Source organism: Coptis chinensis, chromosome 8 (genome assembly GCF_015680905.1).
Source record: "Coptis chinensis isolate HL-2020 chromosome 8, ASM1568090v1, whole genome shotgun sequence".
Taxonomy (NCBI): domain Eukaryota; kingdom Viridiplantae; phylum Streptophyta; class Magnoliopsida; order Ranunculales; family Ranunculaceae; genus Coptis; species Coptis chinensis.
In genome coordinates, this window is record NC_141463.1 from 91,975,647 (window position 1) to 91,994,002 (window position 18,356).

The 18,356-nt window shown below is 36.6% G+C and overlaps 3 protein-coding genes and 2 pseudogenes across 8 annotated transcripts; 2 read left to right on the top strand and 3 right to left on the bottom strand.

Annotated features, from left to right (window-relative positions):
- The first annotated feature begins 2,067 nt into the window (after positions 1-2,067).
- On the top strand, positions 2,068-2,511 carry LOC147484386 (uridine 5'-monophosphate synthase pseudogene; annotated as a pseudogene).
- Positions 2,512-3,540: 1,029 nt separating this feature from the next.
- Positions 3,541-4,180, top strand: LOC147484387 (uncharacterized; annotated as a pseudogene). Its single transcript, XR_015204418.1, has 3 exons — positions 3,541-3,588; positions 3,667-3,771; positions 3,857-4,180. The product of XR_015204418.1 is annotated as an uncharacterized LOC147484387 (transcript).
- A 1,872-nt stretch (positions 4,181-6,052) lies between these two features.
- LOC147484388 (uncharacterized) lies at positions 6,053-10,835 on the bottom strand. 5 transcript variants are annotated; one of them, XM_086577160.1, is made up of 6 exons: positions 10,375-10,835; positions 8,017-10,137; positions 6,945-7,370; positions 6,706-6,814; positions 6,500-6,586; positions 6,053-6,345 (listed from the first exon to the last, which is right to left on the bottom strand). In XM_086577160.1, exons 1-2 carry the CDS (start codon positions 10,709-10,711, stop codon positions 8,513-8,515), a joined length of 1,962 nt encoding a protein of 653 aa, XP_086433286.1. In that variant the 5' UTR covers positions 10,712-10,835; the 3' UTR covers positions 6,053-6,345; positions 6,500-6,586; positions 6,706-6,814; positions 6,945-7,370; positions 8,017-8,512. The 5 variants fall into 5 exon arrangements, with proteins under 5 accessions (XP_086433286.1, XP_086433284.1, XP_086433285.1 ...); XM_086577158.1 differs by having other exon boundaries at positions 8,017-10,834; XM_086577159.1 differs by lacking the exon at positions 6,706-6,814 and having other exon boundaries at positions 8,017-10,834.
- A 2,541-nt stretch (positions 10,836-13,376) lies between these two features.
- LOC147484389 (uncharacterized) lies at positions 13,377-14,786 on the bottom strand. The gene is made up of 5 exons (XM_086579744.1): positions 14,577-14,786; positions 14,369-14,494; positions 14,201-14,307; positions 13,941-14,115; positions 13,377-13,804 (listed from the first exon to the last, which is right to left on the bottom strand). Exons 1-5 carry the CDS (start codon positions 14,619-14,621, stop codon positions 13,694-13,696), a joined length of 564 nt encoding a protein of 187 aa, XP_086435870.1. The 5' UTR covers positions 14,622-14,786; the 3' UTR covers positions 13,377-13,693.
- A 650-nt stretch (positions 14,787-15,436) lies between these two features.
- LOC147484390 (Glutaredoxin family protein) lies at positions 15,437-16,505 on the bottom strand. Its single transcript, XM_086577172.1, has one exon. The coding sequence runs from the start codon at positions 16,438-16,440 to the stop codon at positions 15,703-15,705; it is 738 nt and encodes a 245-aa protein (XP_086433298.1). The 5' UTR covers positions 16,441-16,505; the 3' UTR covers positions 15,437-15,702.
- Positions 16,506-18,356: the final 1,851 nt, after the last annotated feature.

Sequence of the window (18,356 nt, forward strand, 5' to 3'; positions counted from 1 at the left end):
GGAGTAAATAGCCTGGGGAAACAAGCATTAATTGGGATTATGGCCTACAAAATTGCACTACTAAACCTCGACTAATCCCAGGGCCCTGATTGTTGGAAATTCGACCAGTTACTGCCTCCCAGGGCCCTGATTGTTGGAAATTCGACCGGTTACTGCCTCGCCCAGTGACCTTGAGGGGAATCAAACTAGTGATCATTGGAGAGCAAACCCAAAGCAGAACCAGTTGTGCTAACCCTTCCAAGGTTACCTGCTGCCTCTATACTAACTCCGTAACTCGAATGTTCAATACTTCAATGTCTGTAATGCACGATTGAGAACTGTAAGTCTGTAATAACTAATAGCTCAAGAACTGAATCTCAAAAATAAAAATCAACTTTAGGAATGTAAACAACTATTCTTAAAGCGTTCCCACTCACTCTTCTACTTCTAGATTCGTACATTTCATTGTATTATATCCATCCACGCAATCTAAGCTCTAATTGGACATTTGGACACTACAAAGTTTTCCTAAAATTAATCTCCAGATTTTCAAAAAGCAAACCCCACAAACCTTCTTTTTGTTTGAGCCGCTGGTGAGCTGGTCCCACCACATCTCTTTCTCTCACAACCATATATTTCCCACTTCACACATCTCGAGAAACACACCTCACTACTTCAGTTGTGTAACTTCACTCCATACATGCACAAAAACCTTTCGCCTTCTCATATTCCCAAACAGCAAAAAAAAACAAAAGAGTTCTTCATCATCATCACCACTAATGGAAAAACTATCTGCGTCTGTTGTTGTGATTGTTAACTATCGTCTAAAAAAGGACTCCATCTCACAATCGGCAACTTTTTGTGTCATCAACTGCTTAATTTGAGTATAACAAAATTTGCTTGCTTGCGATGTTATGCCTATAAAATGCACGATTGTGAACTGTGATCTAAATTCTAAAGAACCGAATCTCAGAAATAAAAAATAAGCTTCAGGAAAATAATTAAACAACTATTCTTAAAGTCCCACTCACTCTTCTACTTCTAGATTATTACAATTCATCCATTAAATTTGCGTGTCTTAACTCATAACACACTACTTTTGTAGTGCTGACATAATCTCATACCATTTTCGTGATCTAAGCTCTAATTTGCACTCTACATAACTTTCCTAAAATTATTCTCCAACTTTTCAAAAAGCAAACCCCACTTTTTATTTGAGCCACTGGTCCACTACACATCAGTGATTTTTTGCTCCCAGCATGTGTTCCTCCAATTACTCCAAGGGAATTATCCAGCCCACACACTTTATTTTTTCCACAAAAAATGGTAGTTACATCTCGCACAAGATTCTCAATTTTTTTTATTTTACTAGTTTGTCCCTCATAAATTATAACTAATAATTAAAAATAAAATAAAAACAAAAACAAAACAAAAAGCTAACAAGAAGATGATATTATTATTATTAACATGTTTTTGCAAGAAGAAAATGAAGAAGAAATACACACGTTTTTTGGTTTATTCTATTTTTTATTTTTTTTATGAGAGACAAACTAGTAAAATTGAGAATTTTAAGGATTTTGTGCACGTTGTAATTTTCCTTCTTTTGTGGAAAAGATGAGACGTGTATGGCTCAAAATTTCTTTAGAGCGGTTGGAGGAACCAACGCTGGGAGCAAAAAAATCACTCATTTTTCATTACACACATCTCGAGAACCACACTTCAGTAGTGTAACTTCTTCACTCCATAAATACACAACAAAACCTTTCGCCTTCTCCCATATTCCCACATAACATAAAACCTCCTCCTCCTCCTCCTTCTTCTCCATCATCACTAATGGAAAAACTAGTACTCTCCCTCCACGAAATAGAAGCCGTGAAATTCGGAAACTTTAAATTAAAATCCGGTATATTTTCACCCATCTACATAGATCTACGTCTAATAGTTTCCTACCCATCACTCTTAATACAAATCTCACAACTTTTAATCTCATCACTCCCCACAATCTCATACAATCTAATATGCGGTGTACCTTACACTGCTTTACCAATAGCCACATCTGTTTCAATTAATAATAATATTCCCATGCTTATGCGTAGAAAAGAGGTTAAAGATTACGGCACGGGTAAAATAATTGAAGGTAGTTTTAAGGTTGGTGAAACTTGTTTAATAGTTGAAGATTTAGTTACTAGTGGTGGGTCCGTATTAGAAACTGCTAAGCCACTTAGAGATGTTGGGTTGAAAGTTAGTGATGCTGTTGTACTTATTGATAGGGAACAAGGTGGGAAGGAGAATTTATTTGAGAATGGGATTGTTTTGCATTCTTTGATTAAGTTGAGTGATATGGTTAGGATTTTGAATAAGTTTGGGAAAGTTAGTGAAGAGAAGGTAGTGGAGATTAACAAGTTTATTGTGGAGAATAGTAGTGTTAAGGTTCCAAATGTTGAGAAGATTGTTATTGGTAGTGTTAAGGGGTTGTCGTATTCGGAGATAGGGAGGGAGAATGGCGAAGTATATGGTGTGAAGTTTGGTTAGAAAAGAAATAAAACAAGTTATACAGTTTGTTAAACTTTGTGTATATATGAAAGCTTGGTTGTTCTTGTAAATCATCTCTGTTAGCAGTAGTAAATGGTGATCATTACATGTTCTTTCTTTTCTATGTGTATCAATTTCATATGAATGGTTTGTTAGCAAATGTATTAGAAATATAAAAAGCGTGTTTGGAGTTTGATGTCTTAGCAATATCTCGTGTTTGATCGTACTAAAATTTACAGTCTGTTTAATTTTTATGGAAGAAAGAAAATCTCTGAGATACAACTATATATGTTGAAAGCCAGCCTTCACTTGCTATATGCTAAAGACCAGTTAGACTTACTTAAGCAAGTCATATCTATAGACTCATGTGTTTAAGTGTAAATTGTTTCTCCAGTCACTGCAGATTTTATTCTCTTTCACTCAATTGTCATATATAAATTAACTCATTTTCCCTGAACAATTTTGTAAAATGTGCATATTATTTTTGTTCTATATGGGGACTATAAATGCACTACTTTGGTGGTCGGATAGTTTTGAGGGATGGGGGTGTTGTTCTAGTTCATCAATGGGTAAATAAAATTAGCTCGTCAGTAGGGTTTACTTTTCTAGTGGGTAGAATAACTAAGATAATAACACGTTGTTAACGACTTACTGCCTTACCGGTCATCCCTCTTGCACACATGGAGCAGTCCCTCTTTTTAGGGTCGCTTCACTCTTGTTCTTCCACCGCACCGCTCTCTGAAAGCCATTATTTTTTTTTTGTTTGTTTAAAAAATATATTGACCACCGCATGATTGACAAACCCAACGTTCTTTTCTCTATCTCTCTTGATGGAGATCCCGTTCTCCAATATCTGTATCCAAGAAGAAGAACAGGTTCAGATTCATTTAAGATCTACACGTGTCCTCCCCATGTTTTAATTATATATATGTATGTTGAGATTGGAAAGTTTGACAGGTTTGTGAAGGTGGAGTTAAGAAGAAGGGTATTTGTGGAAATGGAGGAGTATGTGCAATTTGTTTGGTCACTATTTCTCTTGAAGAAATGGCTCGTCAAAGGTGGCGAACATGCTTACTGGTTTGTCTCTTTTGTGAATCTATTAGCCTTTTTTTGGATCAGTTCTCTCTATTATTTGTTATTGTTGGATATTTGTAGTGTGACTTGTATCCTGAGATGGGCAACTTACCATGAAAAGCCTTCTTGCCCTCAGTGTAAGCATCCATTTCAGTTCCTCAACATTCATCGCTCTCTCGATGGCAGGTAGAGCAACAGCTTCTTTTATCTTTTTACATATGTTGTTGAACCATGTTTGCCTTGTGATATACTAAAACTGTACTTTTCTCAGGATCCATGATTACATGTTTGAAGAGAGTGTTTGCCTGCTTCTTAGAGCAACCTGGTTTACACCATTGACAGTAGAAGCTCATGAAGAAGCTAATGAAGAGTTTGAAGATGTTTATCCCTACTATGAGGACGATATTGATGACCTGGATGAGGTTTTCTACAACAGGTCATCAAGTGTTCGCATTGGCAATCGTCGCTGGGGAGATAATGTCTATGTTAGGGGAGGGCGTATTGAAGCAAGGCCTATCAACCGCTTTCAAGATCCTGATGTCCATCTCGTGGTCCTAAGAAGGAGGCAGTGAAAGATGCAACTGGGCGACGGGCAAAAGGGCACTGAGGTACCATTTAGGTTGTTTTGTCCTGGATCCATTCTTGCAATTGGCTAAGAGCACCAAGACCTGAAGGAATGTTTCCTTCCCAAATTGTTCCTTCCTAAATACAATTCATTCAATTTAGTATTGTTTGCAAGAGAAGATGGGATCGGTCCGGATAATTTGTTTTAGGACAGATATAACCTCAAAACTACGGAGTTTTCCAATAGAAGATGGAATACTACCGGAAAAGTTATTAGGACCTGGAGATTTAATATAAACAAATTGACTAGGTTCCCAATCCTTCTGGGATAATTCCAGATATTTGATTGCCGTTTAGATACAACCTCTCCATTAGGTTGGAGAGATTGGTAATAGAGTTTGGGAAAACACCTCCAAAATTGTTTTGGTCCAAGCCCAATTTGTTTAGATTACTGGAGTTGGTCAAATAAGTGATAAAACTCAAATCATGAGCTTCTCCTGTTCCTAGATGATTGCTTCCAAGATTTAGCCGTTCAATAGTTTGAGGGAATTGAAAATCCTTAGGAACTGGTCCTTTAAAATTGTTTTTAAAATATCAAATAGTTGAAGTTTAGAAGCATTGGCTAATGAAACTGGGAGTAGTCCAAAAAGTTGATTTCCACCACCACAGAAACCGACGAGATTAGGAAGAGTGATGCCCATGTCTGGTGGAAGATTACCACTAAATTGGTTACCTTCAATTGATAAGATATTCAGGGAAGAGATGTTGAAAATTGTTAAAGGGACCTCACCAGATAGTAAATTAACTCCAACAAAGAAGATTTTTAAGCTTGACAGTCTACCAAAGCTGGCTGGAATACTTCCAACCAATTTATTTTCAACTGTGGAGAAGACTTGAAGCGACGAAAGATTACCTAAAGAAGAGGGTAGCACTCCTGTCAGATTGTTTGTTTCAATAACCAAGATTTCAAGCTTTGACAATAAGCCAAGCTTTGCCGAAATATTTCCTGACAATTTGTTCTGAGTTAAATCAATGTACCTGAGTTCAGTACATTGGGTTAGATTGACTGGAATTTCTCCTTCGAAAGTGTTATCATACAGATTGAGTTTTTGAAGCGAAACAACTGACCAATTTCTTGTGGGATCTCACCGTAGAATTTATTGTGTGATAGGTTGATGAACCTTAGGAAAGTAAGGTTTCCAATATGAGGCGATAACGATCCAACCAAACTCTGGCTGGGAAGATTCAAACGTATGACTCTTTGATGACGCTTGCCGCATATAATGCCTTGCCACTGACAGAAATGAGCAGACTGGTTCCAGGAGGTTAAGCCGCTTTGAATTCCATCTCTAATAGCGATTAGAGAGTGAAGATCAGTCTCATTTCCAGAGGTGGCCATACAAGGTTTTATTTGTTGGTTAAAAGATGATGTGATGTAAAAGTTAAAATGTAAATGCCTGCAGGTTTGAAATCATCTTTGCGAATTGTATAAACTAAAAGGTATGTGGTGTAGTAATATATAGGAGCATTGCGACGTGGATGGTCTTCAATTATTTTTGTGGTGTATAATAAACTCCATTAAGAATTGCCTTTGAAATCATCGGGGCAAAATAAGAATTAGGAGCATTGGTGAGTTGTAAATCATCTTGCCTGTCATTTTATAAATTAATTTGGTTAATTTGGTTGACTTGTAGAATAATTTGGTTTCAGTCTTCAAATTGGTTGGCTTATGAGTCAATCTCTTCATTAATCTTGCCTCTTCTTTTGCCCCACAATCGTTTTTTTTTTGTTTCTTCTCTTACCTCTATCTACTTATTTGTTTTGATATTTAAACAAAACATTTTTTGGCTCACAGAAATGCCAACTTAACATGTTAGTGGCACCCCACACCTACAGGCTACAATAGCAAGAGAATTATATATTACAATCGAACTAGAACAATATCGTTTAACAAGAATTCAAAAGTATTCAGATCCAATTTAGAACATGCTTGAGCGCTGGTACATAATTTTGTCAATAAGTATATTGCATTCGCTCGATCACCACCAAATACTACTATCAATACAGATCACATATTATGAAATACGATCTAGTTAACTGATGCCACAAACGACCTCTGCCTTTCATCTTTCCATTTACGGTTTCCATCAGTAGCAACACTCCTCACAAAGCCAACAGCAACACAAGGCAAAGAGGCTGCACCAGTTTTAAAAAACAAGTGCTTAGAATATAAAAGGAGCAACAATAGCTATATTTTTGCAAGAGGATTGTCATTTCCAATGATCTAGATAGTTGAATAGGTAATCGATCATGATAAACTTGCTAAGAGTATGAAAAGTTGACAGTGTACCATCCCTCGATGAAACCTCTATCACCCTTCTTTTTTTTGACAGTGGGCAACAGCTCCTCTTCCCCTCTGGATTTTCACTTGGATATCCTTAAATCACAAAACATAATTATTCAATAAAACTCAATTTGAACTGCTATGAAACGATGGACAAAAATATGTATCTGTTTGTGGGGAAAAATTAAAACAGATAAAATTTGAGTAGAGACCTGGTGGGGGTTGGTTTTTCCCCTCCTTGCTTTGTGTCTCAGACTTGGGCATTTTAAAATAGCACCAGCAGTTGAAGCTGTGAGATACCGTTTGTTGTTTGCTGAAGCTCTAACCAAGTTATGAATGTTTCAGAAGAACATAAATGAAGGAAAAATTACATAGAAAAACACTAATTTAACTTCTTCTGCGCTCTGTATCTCTTTCATATTCATTTATTTTGTAAGAGATGTGACTTTACCTTTCAATTAAACCGTCGTTGGAGTCAGTTCACGTTCTCTAAAATCGTAGTACCAACAAATGTATCTCGATGGCGTGCAATTCCCTACAGACATCTCTAATATCCATTCTCTCGATGGTGATTCCCACAGAACATGCAACCCCCATTCGACTATTGCAGTCATGCACTCTAGCAGTTTTGTTCTTCTATGACTGCCGATTATGATGTTATTAGTCTCTCCTAAAGTGTCATCTCCTTCAGATAAAAGTATTGGATCTACAATCTTTATAAGTTGAGCTTGCAAACCGTTGCTAGCATAGTTATGAAGGCATAAACCGTCTTTAAACATCTCATCGGTTGGTCTCTTTCCTGTGCACATTTCTAACACCAGAATTCCATAACTGTACATGTCACCTTGTATGGATGCATCAACTCCCATACCATATTCTGCAATATATACATCAATCACTAGTTTTTAGTAAACCATTTAAATGGGAAAAAAAAATGTATATTAAGAGCCATTGTCCAGCAAAAAGAAAAATAAATAAATAAAAAATATATAATATTAATACCGTAATGTGTTACATCCATTCTACTATAGAGAGATTAAAAAGGTCCCCACAATCGTCAGTTAAGATATTAATAAAAGTAACCAAACTAGCATAATTACCACCACATTCACAGTTTATTCATCATCGATCTTTAGAGTTTTAATTCAACTTACATGGATTGAAAAATAATTAGATCAAGTTAATAGATTTTTTTGACAACTTTTCATTTGCTCTAACGTCCAATTCCTTTTTCCTCTTTTAAGATATCTACATAATTATTATTTTTCGATTGACTATCTAAATAACTATGCTATAAGCTTTGGAGCTTAAAACATCCAACTATCCAAGGCACTCCTGTAACTAGGGTGTTAATGGCGTCGAACTTAACTAGAGAAAAAAGAGGCAAAAAGAATTGAGTTTCACTAAAATGAGGCTGCACAGAAAATTATAACTAATGATGCGGTATACTAGATATTAAATTCATGCATTTATGAATTGTAAAAAAGAATGAAATCAACATACGTCGATCTTTAAATTCCTACCTGGAGCGGCATAGCCAATAGATCCCTTTACCCCTATTGAGGTACTTTGATTATCATGCAAGTTCTCTATTGATCCCAAAAGAAGCTTTGCTAAGCCAAAATCACCAACATGGGCTACCATATCATTATCAAGAAGCACATTACTTGGCTTTAGATCACGATGAATAACTAAAACGTGGCACTCGTGATGAAGATAGTTAAGCGCAGAAGCAACATCAATGGCGACATTTAGTCTTTGAAGTAGGTTCAAATTCGATTCTTCATCTTGTTCCCTAATCTCTTGATGCAACCACTTATCTAAACCTCCATTTGGCATGAACTCAAAGACTAGTGCTTTAAATTCATTTCCTTCGTAATCCACACTAGAGCAAGAAGTTAGAATCTTAACAAGATTTCGATGGCGGATATTACTTAATGATTCACACTCTGCCACCGAAACTCTTTAAAGCTCCTCTCAATTGAAGTTTGAACACCTTAATAAAGAACAACAACGGTTTCAAATCTTGGTTAAGCATTCCCTTATACACTTTGCCAAAACCCACGAACCAACAAAATTAGCCGGAGAAAATCCACCGGTCGCTTGAGAAAGATCTCCATATGAGACCTTGAGATGCCGATCAGTAAATGATGGCAAAGAAGCCGTTTTAAGTTTACTTTTTCTTCTCAAGTAAAATATTAGAGAACCTGATGCCAAAAGAATGAACACAACCACACTGATCAAAATTGCTATCCTGGAAGGATTGGACCTTCCATGTTTTTTTACACCTTGCTTTACAGATTTGTTAAATCGGCATGGCAGCAATTGCAGTTCAAGTATACCCCCACAGAGATCAGAATTCCCAGCTATTGAAAAATTGCTTGCACTTTTAAAGATCCCGTTCACTGGCACCTCACCTTCAAGTTTATTGAAGGATAGATTCAATCGCCGGAGATATGGAAAGCCCTCTAAATATTTTGGAATTCCACCAGACAAGTTGTTCCTTGATAGATCCAACCCTTGGACATTCTTTAAAGAACTCAAAGATTGAGGAACTATCCCTTCGAACAAATTTCCGTCCAAGTATACATTTTCCAAACTCAAACACTCACCAAGAGTACTAGGTATTAAACCAGACAACTTATTTCCAGACACCATGATATCAACAAGATTTTTCAGTTTTCCTACTTCTAAAGCTAGGGAACCAGTTAAGGAGTTCATAGAGAAGAAAAGACGAAGCAGAGTGGGAATATTAAAGATCTCTTTTGGTAGGGTACCATTTAGGTTGTTCTGTTCCAAATGCAGTTCTTGCAATTGGCTAAGAGCACCAAGACCTGAAGGAATGTTTCCTTCCAGTCTGTTCCCTCCCAAATACAATAGATTCAATTTAGTATTGTTTGCGAGAGAAGATGGGATCGGTCCAGATAATTTGTTTTCGGACAGATATAACCCTTGTAAACTATGAAGTTTTCCAATAGAAAATGGAATACTACCGGAAAAGTTATTAGACACGACATCTAATATAAACACACTGACCAGGTTCCCAATCCCTTCTGGGATAATTCCAGATATTTGATTGGCTCGTAGAGTCAATATCTGCATTCGGTTGGAGAGATTGGTAATAGAGTTCGGGAATACACCTCCGAAATTGTTATGGCCCAAGGCCAATACCTTTAGATTACTGGAGTTGGTCAAATAAGTGATAAAACTCAAATCATGAGCTTCTCCTGTTCCTAGATGATTGCTTCCAAGATTTAGCCGTTCAATAGTTTGAGGGAATTGAAAATCCTTAGGAATTTGTCCTTCGAAATTGTTTCGGAAAATATCAAAATCTTGGAGTTTAGAAGCATTAGCTAATGAAACTGGGAGTAGTCCAGAAAGTTGATTTCCACCACCATAGAAACCGACGAGATTAGGAAGAGTGATGCCCATGTCTGGTGGAAGACTACCACTAAATTGGTTGTCGAAAATTGCTAAGATATTCAAGGATGAGATGTTGAAAATTGTTAACGGGACCTCACCAGATAGTAAATTAGCTCCAACACCGAATAGTTGTAAGCTTGACAGTCTACCAAAGCTGGCTGGAATACTTCCAACCATATTATTTCCAGATGTGGAGAAGCGTTGAAGCGACGAAAGATTACCTAAAGAAGAGGGTAGCACTCCTGTCAGATTGTTTTTTTCAATAAGCAAGAATTCAAGCTTTGACAATGAGCCAAACTTTGCCGGAATAATCCCTGACAATTTGTTCCGACTTAAAGTAATGTGCCTGAGTTCAGTACATTGGGTTAGATTGACTGGAATTTCTCCTTCGAAAGTGTTATTGAATAGATTGAGTGTTTGAAGACGAAACAACCGACCAATTTCTTGTGGAATCTCACCGTAGAGTTGATTGTCCCATAGGCGGATGAACCTTAGGAAAGTGAGGTTTCCAATATGAGGCGATAACGATCCAACCAAACTCTGGCTGGAAAGATCCAAACTTATGACTCTTTGATGACGCTTGCCGCATGTAATGCCTTGCCACTGACAGAAATGAATAGATTGGTTCCACGAGCTTAAGCCGCCTTGAATTCCATCTCTAATAGCGATTAGAGAGTGAAGATCAGTCTCATTTCCAGAGGTGGCCATACAAGGTTTTGTTTGGGACATCAATTGGTTGAAGAGTAGGAAGATGGTGTAAAAGTTAAATACTGTAAATGCCTGGCTTGAAATCATCTTTGCGAATTGTATGAACTAAAAGGTATGTGGTGTAGTAATATATAGGAGCATTGCGACGTGTACTTGATCGACTTACAAATGTAAATCCTCCGTTTCAGTCTTCAAAACTTTAAAAAAGCTCGGATATCTCCTTTAAAAAAGAGGTCTCCATCAGTCTTGCCGTGTAGAATAATTTGGTTGCTTTTGTTGACTTAGAGAATAATTTGGTCTTCCTCACAGTTCGTTCCTGCCGTCCCGTCAAGGCCTTTCAGGGTGTTCCCGGAATTTCCCTCACCTCAAACATAGGGAAAATTGGATGGGTTGGCTATACAGTTGGAGCTTGAAGGTTGTAAACACTCAAAGATTATTTCCTATCCTGGTCATACTAAGAAATCAAAACCTACTTCATTAGCAAGTATAGAATCAAATTACAAGTAATGGCATTTCATCTAAGTACTTTATATATACATGACAAATAGTTCTACTTCCACCATTGAAACCGGAGGGTTGCTTAAGATTTACCATGAGTAGTTTGAAGGTTATTATCAATTTAGTGGTTTTGGGTTTGGCCCTAATTCTTTGCCAGGGAGAATTTTATCAGATGAAGAAGATATCGAATTGGAAAGACAGTTCAAAATTCTCAACAAGCCACCCATCAAGACATTTCAGGTGTAGTAGTTAGCACCCGTGTGTCCATTATAGATAGGGTTAGTTTCAGCCTTTGCACTTTACATCTTCCATAATCGAAATACAATTTAACCGTCAGAAAATTTGACCTGAGCACTTGATTAGTCTACAATTTGGTCTGAGCTTCTCATGTGGTTTGTATGGAAAAATGGAAGATAAAAGAGCCTTCAAATCTGTAAGCATTAAAATGTAAGAATGCAAGTCCAATTGTATATATCATATGGGAGGTTAGGAGGAAGCCACCCCGCGTAATGATGGTGGTGGTTCTATAATTGCTTCTACAAAGTCTCTACTTCCACAACTAGATGGGGGTGCTTCTATAATTGCTTGGGGAGGACTGGCAGGAGGGCCACCAAATGATAGTCCACCAATGGGGAATGGACACTATCCTCACGATGACTATAAGAGGGCCTGCTATATTCGATCACTTCATTATGAGGATGAAAATTGGATGTACTACACTCCTGTACATAGTTTTGAGAGTTATATTGACGTTGTACTTGTTATGGTCTAGAATTATATGATCCGGGCGTGGTATTCCTGAAGCCGTCATTCTTGTTTGAGGACCTGGAGGAAAGTGTGAGGTGTAATAAAGTGCTGTTTCCAGAAAAATAAATACAGTTATTGTGCAAGTGAACCTACTTCAAGGTTTGCTGTTATGTGGATTTTCATACAGTTAACATATTATAACGCGTCAATTGGGTGTTGAATATATGAGCAAAGCAGTAAATTGTAGTGTGTTTTTTTCGATAATCTGTAAACTGTAGTGTTGGGTAAATGTTGTTTGAGAGTAAATGTGACTGAATCATTGGTGAATGAATATCAACATATTAAGTAGAGTAGGAAATTAATCAAAAGCACTCATAATTTTGAAGTTTGCCTGTTTTATTCCCACCACCTGTCTAATAGTCGACGTCAACCCCCTCTCATGTATTTGAAAGAGAAAGAAGTCAATCCGATGGGGAACATATGGACTTAAAAGTATAAGTACTTATTAGAAACGCCTTTAGCTGTGTCGATACTCGATAGGATCTATGCAAAGTTTGATGGGTTGGCTATACTTTTGGTTTGAAATTCATTTGCCTAAAAGTTGAATGATCGTAAGAATCCTTGTGATCCTGGTCTTATTAAATTGCAATTAATGCAATGCATCTCAATACTCTAACCTTACATGATAAATACTTCCGCTTCCACATAGAAACTGGAGGGTTGCTTAAAATTTATCATGAGTAGTTTGGAGGTTATCATCAATATAGTGGTTTTGGGTTTGGCCCTAATTCTTTTCCAATATGGTGTTGAAGGAGGGAGAAGTTTTTCTGATAACAAAGATATTGAGTTGGAAAACCAGCTCACAATTCTCAACAAGCCACCCATCAAGACTTTTCAGGTATATTTGCCAGCATCCCGTCTTTTTAAGAAAATCAACACAAGATATATTAGGAAATAAAAGATGTTAACAAAACTTTAGGATTGAACATTTAAGCAAAATTTCAGGAATCTTGATGTCATCCAAATTGCATAATTCATTTGAGACGTTATGAGGAAAACCTTCCCACATACTGTTGGTTTAGTCTTCCATCTCTCGGCCATTTATCTCATGTGTGTTTTCCTTTCATCAGTAAAAAGCATTCTTCAATTCAAGTTTTTAAATATTAACAAATTCGATAGTGATTACCACAACAGATATATATACAGATCAAATCGTGTTTTTGATTTATTTTAATTTTTCCAGACAAACGATGGGATGTATGATTGTATTGACATATACAAACAACCAACACTTAATCATCCCTTACTCAAGCATCACAAAATTCAAAACAATATCCAGTCCCCTAGTCATCTCTCACATGCGAGCTACGTTCTCTGCCTTCATATATTAGGATTTTTTTTTTTACCGTTCCCTAATCAAACCACCGTTAAGGCCTGTACTCCTACGCTTAGTACAAAATATGATCTCAATACTCGAGAGCACAGCACAATTGAGTGGAATCCAATAAACATCCAATCCTTTATGAGCAGAACCAATTAGAGGAAAGTAGAATTTCAAAACCTGCTACAGATGGATTAAACAAGGCAAATATACTGAGCCATATACACAATGAATGCATCGGTGTTGATGAACTAAGAAACTTTCAAACATATAACAAGGACAGGAGGTTATGGGAATAAAATTTGTATTCAGACAAATGGTCTCAGGGTGGCAACCGGAGTATCAAACCACTTCAACCAAAGAAGGTATGACATCATTATCACTAATCATTATTCACGGGTTTTATGTAAAAAATGTACAACGCCTTACTTCCAGGAAAGGAATCAGTTGCGTCCTAACCTTTGCAGGTGACTTTGGTGTTTCGCTGCAGCAGTTTTATCGGCTGCTTCACGTTTCAGTGCCCGTTTTTTGTTATATTTTTCGCCCAGTTGCATCTTTCACTGCCTCCTTCTTAGGACCACGAGATGGACCGGCATCAGGATCTTGAAAGCGGCTGATAGGCCTTGCTTCAATACGCCCTCCCCCTAACATAGCCATTATCTCCCCAGCGAGCGATTGCCAGCGACGAACACTTGATGACCTGTTGTAGAAAACCTCATCCAGGTCATCAATATCGTCCTCATAGTAGGGATAAACATCTTCAAACTCTTCATTAGCTTCTTCATGAGCTTCTACTGTCAATGGTGTAAACCAGGTTGCTCTAAGAAGCAGGCAAACACTCTCTTCAAACATGTAATCATGGATCCTGAGAAAAGTACAGTTTTAGTATATCACAAGGCAAACATGGTTCTCCAACATATGTAAAAAGATAAAAGAAGCTGTTGCTCTACCTGCCATCGAGAGAGCGATGAATGTTGAGGAACTGAAATGGATGCTTACACTGAGGGCAAGAAGGCTTTTCATGGTAAGTTGCCCATCTCAGGATACAAGTCAACAATAACAAATAATAGAGAACTGATCCAAAAAAAGGCTAATAGATTCACAAGAGAGACAAACCAGTAAGCATGTTCGCCACCTTTGACAAGAGCCATTTCTTCAAGAGAAATAGTGTCCAAACAAATTGCACATACTCCTCCTCCATTTCCACAAATACCCTTCTTCTTAACTCCTCCACCTTCACAAACCTGTCAAACTTTCCAATCTCAACATACATATATATAATTAAAACATGGGGAGGACACGTGTAGATCTTAAATGAATCTGAACCTGTTCTTCTTCTTGGATACAGATATTGGAGAACGGGATCTCCATCAAGAGAGATAAAGAAAAGAACGTTGGGTTCGTCAATCATGCGTGGTCAATATATTTTTTAAACAAACAAAAAAAAAAAATGGCTTTCAGAGAGCGGTGCGGTGGAAGAACAAGAGTGAAGCGACCCTAAAAAGAGGGACTGCTCCATGTGTGCAAGAGGGATGACCAGTATGGCGGTAAGTCGTTAACAACGTGTTATTATCTTAGTTATTCTACCCACGAGAAAAGTAAACCCTACTGACGAGCTAATTTTATTTACCCATTGATGAACTAGAACAACACCCCCATCCCTCAAAACTATCCGACCACCAAAGTAGTGCATTTATAGTCCCCATATAGAACAAAAATAATATGCACATTTTACAAAATTGTTCAGGGAAAATGAGTTAATTTATATATGACAATTGAGTGAAAGAGAATAAAATCTGTAGTTCCTTGCAGTGACTGGAGAAACAATTTACACTTAAACACATGCAGGGAGAAGCAGTCTATAGATACAACTTACTTAAGTAAGTCTAACTGGTCTTTAGCATATAGCAAGTGAAGGCTGGTTTTCAACATATATAGTTGTATCTCAGAGATTTTCTTTCTTCAATAAAAATTAAACAGACTGTAAATTTTAGCACGATCAAACACGAGATATTGCTAAGACATCAAACTCCAAACATGCTTTTTATATTTCTAATACATTTGCTAACAAACCATTCATATGAAATTGATACGCATAGAAAAGAAAGAACATGTAATGATCACCATTTACTACTGCTAACAGAGATGATTTACAAGAACAACCAAGCTTTCATTTATACACAAAGTTTAACAAACTGTATAACTTGTTTTATTTCTTTTCTAGCCAAACTTCACACCATATATATATACAGGGAAGCAAAAGAGCTACATAATGTGTAACTTCAACTGCTGTTCAGAGAGACAATGAACACGAAAACCCAAGCTTCGACAACTACACACATACATATAGAAACCAGAGGACCCAAACACAGACTTACATTCAAAACCAACCATACATTAACAAACACACAAAGGCAAATTCTCACCAGAAAGCGCCGCAACTGAAACTAATTCAGTAACAACAATTCGGGCACCTCATAAGTCCATTTTCATTACAATCTAAACACCTCCTCATTACATCATCATCTTCACAAAACACCTTTCGACTTCCACTACAATGAAAACAAGGAACAAATCTAGCATCCCCACAACTCTCACAAACAATTCGGGTATCCTTAACTGGAAAACCTTTTAATAGCTTAACCAATTCACCAACTTCATGTAGTTGTTTAATTTCCTCAGCTCCACCAATATATTTCCCTCGTATAAATACTCTGGGCAAACTCACAAACTTTTCACCTAAAACACTTTGCAATTCTTTCTTATAAGCTGAATCCATCGATATATCTCTCTCGTCTACCTGAACTCTAAACCCTCTTAAAATCATCATAACAGTATAACAATCTTCATACGTCCTACGTATTCCACGTAAACTAGTAAAATACACAACAATTCTATCTTGTGTACCTGGTAATCGAATCCAAGAATTGGAAGAGCTAAAATGCTTTGAAGTCGAAGATCGTTTAAGCTCGGTATCTTTATTTTTCTTTCTAGATAAAGCTGCTGCTTCAAATGAATTGCACAAGTTTTTTACATTTCCAGGAGTGGTGAAATTGTTTTCTATTAAAATTGGTTTCTTCACGGAGGCGAAGCGGTCGAGGTGGGGTTTCTTGGATTCTTGATTGGAATTAGAAGAGAAGGTAAATGATCGGTTGAATAATCGATTGAAGATTGATTTGGGTTTTTCCATAATGAAATGAAAATGAAAATGAAAATGAAAATGATGAATTGGAAGTCAATATTGTTTTTGTTCTGTTTTTTGAGATGGTTTCGAGGAAATGATTGTGTTGGTTTTTTTTTTTTTTTTTTTTGATGATGATGAAAGTTGAAAGTGATGGGCTTTCCTTTTGGCTTTTGTTGAAGGCGTGAGTGGAAAGCAAGATTATGGAAAGGAGAGTGAAAAGTGTGTCGGACCGCTTTTCCTTTTTTTTATTTTTTTAATTTTTACCCCATATATAGTCACAACATCGGAAATCAGGCTTTGTTGGAAGTCCACTGGCTGTCGTGTGATTAGGGTTGTCAATGGGTTACCAAACCGATAATAAAAAAATGGTTTGGATTTTGATAATTTGGTTTGCATTTTACTGATCCGAAACCGAACTGATAAGATATTTATTTGGTTTCGGGTTTATCTTCTACTAGACCAATATAAACTTGAACCGAAAAATAACATTTTAGAAATATTTATGATTAATTTTGTATATGTTTATCAATTGTATAGTTGAAATTAATTGATTTTATAGTTTTTGGTTCGGTTCGGTTTGGTTTGTAATATATTTTATCGGTTCAGTTCGGTTTCGGATGAAATATAATAATAGCAATTTCGGTTCGGTTTTGGTTTCCAATTTTCTTATTAGTTCGAGTTCAAATTTTCCAATATCTGAAACCAATCCATTGGCCACCCTACGTGTGATCATTCTACCTTAATACAACATTCATGTTTTTCTACTTTTATCGGAGTTAAGTGTAGAGTGACCATCGGCTATATTTACCTCCCAAGTTGTTGCTTTTGAAATTGGCATGACCGAAACTAGGGGTGTAAAACTGGTCGGGCCTCAAATCATAAAGCTCTCATGACTCGAAGGTCGGCCCTATGAGGGACAATACTAAAATTGTGAGGCCCTAAGCCCCTAATCCTCACCTTCCATAATTGAGGGTCGGGTATGATTACTCTCTTAAACTATTTATTTATAGTATAATATTGCTAAATTGATACGTGATAAATTAATTGTCATGTTTAAATAATAGTTTTTCTCAATCTTGACTTTGGTTAATGCGCTTAATTAATAATTTGGCTAAAATTTGTAATATAATAAAATTCAAAAAATTTGTTACTAGTTTTTATGTGCCGATGTATTCCATAAAGTGTATGTGTGACTAAATATGATGTGGTGTTGTAGGTTGTAAAACAATTCATATTTGATTAGTTGAAGTTGATTAAAAACTTCATTACCGTATATCAATGATCATATCATATCACTTTGATTTATATTTTATTATAGCCAATTCATAAAGAAGTTACCCGGTTCATATCTCAGCAATGGAACAATTTGTTATTTTGAACTAGATTTTTCATATAATGTTGGAAGAGCATACACAAGGCACTAGCTAACTTATGTAAAACACATTTTTCATTTTGCTATTTATACAATTACTTTTTAACAAAATATAAATAAAATTATATAGAAAAATTGTGAAGGCCTTAGAGGGTAGGGCTAGGATCGCCCTCGTGCTTCCATATCTAGGCCTGTATTTTCCCCTTAAGACATGAATGCTTGCTCGGGTCTCAAATTACATAAGAGCTTAAATTTGAGGGCTTTTTTGGCTATTGGGCAGGCTTTTTTTAGCTCCCCTATCTAAAACCATGTACGAAATTTGTGGAATTGAAGTAATGGCAGCAAACGTTCGTAGTCTAATTCTAGGATCATGTACCTTTTGATCATGTTCATTCAATCCGTTCACGAAATCAAGGTTTCTCGCACCTTTTTGTGAACTATGTGGTTTTTGAGGGTTGTGCTTGCTCGAGTTAGATTTCCCTGCAAGAATTTTTAAATAAACTTCACTGCTAAAAGAGAATGTCGTTATTAAACTTCTCGATCGAGTGTT